The sequence below is a fragment of the Anneissia japonica genome, unplaced genomic scaffold (genome assembly GCF_011630105.1).
Source record: "Anneissia japonica isolate Jap-2015-1 unplaced genomic scaffold, ASM1163010v1 scaffold277_len1293397_cov203, whole genome shotgun sequence".
NCBI classification, from domain to species: domain Eukaryota; kingdom Metazoa; phylum Echinodermata; class Crinoidea; order Comatulida; family Comatulidae; genus Anneissia; species Anneissia japonica.
This window is the reverse complement of record NW_022719460.1, coordinates 519,434-525,779: the sequence shown is the minus strand read 5'-3', so window position 1 is coordinate 525,779 and position 6,346 is coordinate 519,434. Positions and strand designations below refer to the sequence as shown.

At 36.8% G+C, this 6,346-nt stretch overlaps 1 protein-coding gene across 6 annotated transcripts in view; it reads left to right on the top strand.

The window, feature by feature from the left end:
• The first annotated feature begins 2,021 nt into the window (after positions 1–2,021).
• The window catches only part of LOC117110916 (protein FAM227B-like), a 25,095-nt gene continuing 20,770 nt past the window's right edge, over positions 2,022–6,346 (top strand). For 5 of the 6 annotated variants that reach the window (XM_033253755.1, XM_033253756.1, XM_033253752.1 and 2 more), the window contains exons 1-2: positions 2,022–2,121; positions 3,934–4,044. In XM_033253755.1, the coding sequence (XP_033109646.1) occupies positions 3,985–4,044 (60 nt within the window). In that variant the 5' untranslated portion in view covers positions 2,022–2,121; positions 3,934–3,984. Of the gene's footprint in view, positions 2,129–3,933; positions 4,045–6,346 lie in introns of all 6 variants that reach the window. The other variant, XM_033253753.1, reaches the window with a different exon arrangement.

Genomic DNA, 6,346 nt, shown 5'->3' with positions numbered 1-6,346 from the left:
CCTGACGCAAATCCAGTTATTGTCTATTATTCCATCACGACAATAACAATTACTATCAACACTGCAGTACCCGCTGCTTACTTGGACTCGAATTCAACCCTGGCCATCAGGCGCAATCTCGGTGGTCTAGAGGTCTGATGCCAGGCTAGTGATCTGGAGATCGTGGGGTTCGAGTCCCACCCGAGAACAACTTGCGATTTTTTTTCGCAGTTGTTTTCAAATGTACTAAGTATTCGGTACATTTCCACGTCAGGTTGGGCAAAATTACACCTATACAGGCCTATTATTATTATTATTATTATTATTATTATTATTATTATTATTATTATTATTATTATTATTAAAAAAGATACTGTATTCACTCATATCCTTGCGCATAGGCCTTATTGCTAACTTTATTTTAAATATTCTTTGGCTAATAGGCCCATGCGATAATCGTGTCATCATTTATGTATAAATTCAAATAAACGCGATGTTCAGTTATAAATAGTTTGAGGCCAGACATGATATATCTCGAGTAAAATAAACACTGGAAAATCACAGCCTGCCACTGTTGAAGAAGGTCTCTGGCATACTGTAATTTTCTCGGTGAGTGTGTACTGATATGCGCGCAAAAGTAATATAGATAGACATACCAGTACTCGTATATTATACCTATCAGGGGCGGATCCAGGCCACGGGGGATAGCCCGACTCCCTAAAAAAGAATTCGGCCCTATTGCTATTACTGTATTATTATTAGTAGTAGTGGTAGTGGTAGTGGTACCGTAGTTTTAGTGGTAGTAGTAGTAGTAGTAGTAGTAGTAGTAGTAGTAGTAGTAGTAGTAGTAGTAGTAGTAGTAGTAGTAGTAGTAGTAGTAGTAGTAGCAGTAGCAGTAGCAGTAGCAGTAGCAGTAGCAGTAGCAGTAGTAGTAGCAGTATCAGTAGTGTCATAAATGTCATCATTATCTTCTCAATAAATTCAATTAAAAAAAACTTTGTTATAAAACAAGCCTTTGTCATGTTTTTATTGAGAGGACCTGGTCTGCTCGTGGGTAATTAAATATTTCAATTACTGTGCAGAGTAAATAATGTAATGTGTATTCATTCCGATTGATTTTGTTAATTAATTAACAATAATCATTGCTTCATTTGTATTTTATTCAACGAAACGTAGAATGTGCCGGCCAAGTAACTTTCAATAGAGGGCGGGATAGCACATCGACTTTCAGATTATTGGTCAAAAGTTAACTTGCTTATTAGTGTGAAGTTTAAACTAAGAACTTTTGGATTTTTAAATGTAGCTGACTTGTCGTAATCCACCTTTGAAGAGTGAATAGTACCTAACTTCATAAAACATACGGCAAATGTTTTCATTCATTATATCGGTTATGCAAGAAGAACTGACCAATTAATTTTATTTAATCCTCTCTAAATTTTAAATAATGCAATATTTCAGGTCTTCGGCCTATGAAATCTTTTTTCTTAAATGGTGTTTTGGCTTGGTAGTTGAAGTGCTCGTCTTCATCGGTCCTCCTTGATTTAATTTAAATCTTGCCAACAGTTTGTTCATAACTAAAAACTTATCATAGCGTTGCTAACAGATGAATGTTAAAGTGGCCTACTACTGTTTGTGTGTTTATTCTGTCAGTATTTGGTTTCATTAAAAAAAAAAAATAGACTTAGGCCTACAAAATACACACAAATAGGAATAAACGCATTTATTTAAAAAAAATATGACCACCGAAAGAGTGTCATGGATAATGAAATGAAAGAGGATAGGTAGGCCAGGCCTATGGTACCAACAGGCGAGAATCCATATATTTTGTAAAAAGGTATAAACCTGGCGAGGAAGAATTTATACTTCCTGCAATATATTAAAACGCGCAAGTCAACGCCGTTGGTTAATATTTTTGGCGTTTTCTTCCGTAGGCCTAAATATCATTTTTTTAAATCACAATTGAGGTGGGCCTAATGTTGAGGGCAGTAGAGAAGAATAACGAACGATGTTTTCCCCGATACACACAACTAGCTGAATCGTTATTACTGTCTACTGCCCTCATCATCAATTCCTCAAATCATGTGATCATCATTGTACATGACAACGGGACGCTTCATTAATTTGGACAAAAACTGTGATCGGGTAAAGCGTAAGAGTAGTAGAAATACAAAGTGTTTGGTATTCTTATTTAGAAGATAAAAAATTATTTTTAAATTTAGCTAACTAAGCATAATGCAGGCACATCAAAATGCTAGGCTAGGCCTACGATACGAGACCCTATTCTGGCCCAGGCTTGTATTGTAGCCCTAAAATGTAGGATATGCCTTGGCGTACAATTAATTGTGGCCGATTTCCCTGATGAAAGCATAAGTAAGCGGGCAGGGTCAGGGCGCAGCCAGGACCGCTCTAGCTAAGGCATGAGAGTCCAGAATTTTTTTTTTAGTCCCATACATTCTGTAAATTTTACAAACAATTTTTATCTATTTTTACATTGTGTTTTTTCCCTGTGCCACATCCACCATATAATACGCCTTTTTCACGAATCGGTAGACATCTTGAAGTGATGACAAACATTGCGAATCAGCGGTGCGTAACAGAAATAAGATAAGCTTTTGGGCGGATATTTTGACATCATGGTATTTAAAAAATCATAACTCTATAACGGGACGTCGTATCCAAAAAAAATTTCCAGCAAAATGTTCTTAAAAGACTAGTCTACACCACTATATGATTGAAAAAAAATTGAAAAATTTTGTTGACCTCTGAAATCAAGATTGAAAAATAAAAGCCTATCTCAGTAGTGTATTAAAATAGGTATATGCATTACAGTGCTGTAGTACTAGTAATACTCTGAACTAGCATTGTTTTAGTTACCATATCAGAGTTTCCTGTGTTAAAAACATGATTTACTATACTATACCTCTTTATAAAACATAACTTGTACTTTGTAATAAGAGAAATATGTATATTATTGCTACTTGGAACAGTAACAACTCGAAAGTCCTATGCTACTGCACTGTAATGCATTGGCCTATTTTAATACACTACTAAGATAGGCTTTTCTCTTTCAATCTTGATTTCAGAGGTCAACAAAATTTTTCAATTTTTTTCAAATCATATAGTGGTGTAGACTGGTCTTTTAAGAACATTTTCCTGGAAACACTTTTTGGATACGACGTCCCGTTATGGAGTTATGATTTTTTAAATAACATGATGTCAGAAAATCAGCCCAAAAGCTTATCTTATTTCTGTTGGTTACGCACCGCTGATTTGCAATGTTTGTCATCACTTCAACATGTCTACCGATTCGTGAAAAAGGCGTATTTCGTGGCTTTCCTAATAAAAATATAAAATATAGCTAGCCCAGGCCCTAGGCCAGGTACCGTATATTCTCGATCATATAGGCTATAAGGCCATCCGCATATAAGACGACACCTGAATTTCAGAAGATTTTTTGGCAATTTTTTAAAGTCGGGTGGAAAAAACAAAAACCTTTCTAATTTCAGAATTCCTCCCTTCAAGAACCGGTATTTTATCTGCTTTTTATGGTCTTGATACTGCATCTAGCTGGCTAAAATCAGAGCAAAATGTAGGGTTGATCGTCTAAATACCATTTTATGGGCTTTTAAATGTTCACCAAAACCTTATTTCCCCACATTTAATAATGTTGCAGTTATTCATACTAACAGTTAGTAGCTTCATTTTAATGGTAAATGTGTGTGTTGTGGACAACCTGCACATAAGACAAACATAATTTTAAAAATTCAAAAATATTTTATGTTGCGATAAGACGACCCCTATTTTTTTATTGTAATTTGCTAGTTTAAACCTCTTATATTCTTATATGCGAGAATAAAGTAACGGTATAGGCCGTTTTTCACTCACATCATAGGAAGTGGATGAAATTATTTGAGCTTTAAGTTATATTAATATATTTTTATTTCCACTATACAGCAGTAGGACACGTGAATAATATCAGCTGTAGAAAAGGGAACCACTGACAATATGAATAAGAAAAGCCACCCGGCTGAGAATATAGAAGAATGGATCAAAAGTCATGGATATGTGAGTATTGAGAATGCATTACACACACAATCAGATAAGGTTTGTCCAGGTAAAAGACTATGTTGTGTCTCCGATTGAAATTAATAAATTTGTTAATAAAACAACGAAAAGAAACAACTATATTCAATGACAACTCGGTAATCAATCCAAGAAAAAAAAATATATATCGACCGGACTTAAAGACAATATAAACGAAACTGCCCGTGTAACGATACGTATGGTCTAAAGAACATAATAAAAACATGCGCGTCTAAATATGATAACGCTCAGCTCCATGGCAACACAATGAATCACACATGATCTAATAATGACGCTCATCTCTATGGCAATACGGCATCTACAGACTAAATTGCACAAAAATAAGTGGAAGTGGTCTGATGCAGCGGGAACAGTTTGGTTTCCCAACCTCAGAGTCGGGGTTTCAATCCCTCGCTGTGCATTTTGCTTGTGTTCTTGAGCAAAGGCACTTTATCTAAGTTGCTCCTCCCAACCCAGGAGTATAGATGGGTACCTGAGGAGGTTCGAGTGCAAAATGCGCTGATGTATTTCAGTATGGATTTTTCCCCATGGGCATAGTTGCAATGACGGGGGTACTAATGTGAAAAAGTGCTCTGAGACTTACGTCTAGAGTGCTATATAAAAACATGCATGTTATTATTATTAATAATTGAATGAATGGATCTTAATCCTAATATATTTATTATAGGCCAATTAAAAAGGCTGTGTTGCACTGTTGCACCCAGGCCTTAACCTACCCAAAATCTGAGGTTAATATATACTGTAGTTATTCCAAACATTTTCCCAAACTAGAGCTAAAATTTCTTGTATACATAATGAAAATAATAATAATAAATTATTATTATTATTAATTGCTGCGAAGCAGCCAATTCATATTCTTGACAGCAATTTGACCTCTGAAAGGTGATTGTTTGTCAAAAAACAAGGGCCTAAGACAACTGAAAAGCGGAGTTTCCTTCTTTCGTTCTGCCGGGTAAAATCAATTACTTTAGGCGACGTTTGTAGACTAACCAACATGTACCAATGTCCGCATGTCGCGCTAGCCTAATCCTACTCTAGGCCTAGACTAGCTAGGATGGTATAGGCCTAGCCTTGAAGGGACGAAGGTCCCAATGAAAAACGTCGCTCCTTGATAGGTAACAGTAGGCATTTTTCGTTTTGACTACGTGGCCAGTCTACTACGAACTAATGGAGTGTGACGGCAAGACACTGTTCACGTAGTTGACCAAGAGCTGTTTTCGTTTTTTTAAGGTGACTACGACGACGCAGCACACACGTAGGCCTACGGAGGGGAGTTACTCGACCATGGTTTTATTACCAGAGAACAATGTTCCCTTGTTTTATATTTGAAAAAGGAAATGTGAAAAAAAAAATTTAGCCACATACTGTATACAAAATAAAAAGTTTCCAGTAAACACTGAGTGATGTTTCGCTGTTGGCTAGGATCTAGGCCTACCTAGGCTAGGCTAGGCCATCCTAGCCTAGGTGTCAAAAGAGGCGTTACCGGGAGAAGAGGGGTGTCAGGCCTGCTCAGGCAATTTGCCAAATGCAACGATGATGTACAAATAAATAACAATTTTAAACAGAGGTATTTTAATTTATATAGCAAGGCTTGATCCACGATATCAGGGGCGGATGCCCTAGCTAGCGGCACCAGATAATGTGTTTTCTCCTACCCGAAATCCACCCTGACAAGGCTAGGCTAGCCTAGGCCTAAGCCCAAGGCTCTTTTTTCACTATCCCCTGATTTACCTAAATTTATGCTGTGACTATTCATTCCTCATTTATTGCATGTGTATAAATAGGCCTTTATATTAAACATTTAATTACTCACTTGTTTTAATAATTAATTCATTATTAAACGAAAAAATGCTCAATCGCGGATGCGATGAAAATTGCAACCCCCAACAAAAAAGTTACCAGCAGTTTGCTAAACAATCCGGTGATCTGATTGGTCAATGTTAGGGTAGTCGCCACTACGCCAAATTCAGAAATTGGGGTTGTTGCGGAAGCTGTCACAACACCGATTTAGCCAGTAAGGTTTGTGAGCATGCGCAGATGTCTGTTACGCTCTATTAGTTCGTAGTAAACTGGCCGCGTAATCAAAACGAAAAATGCCTATTGTCTATTTAACATCACAATAATTTGTTATTAGGCCTATAGTTGTTTTTTGAATTGTACTCCACAAATCTCAGCCGATACCTCGCACAACTCGAGTAACGTCTCGTATCTATTGTCATGACGTCATGGCTCGCTGGCTCACACTTGCGATGTCTCGCACTTG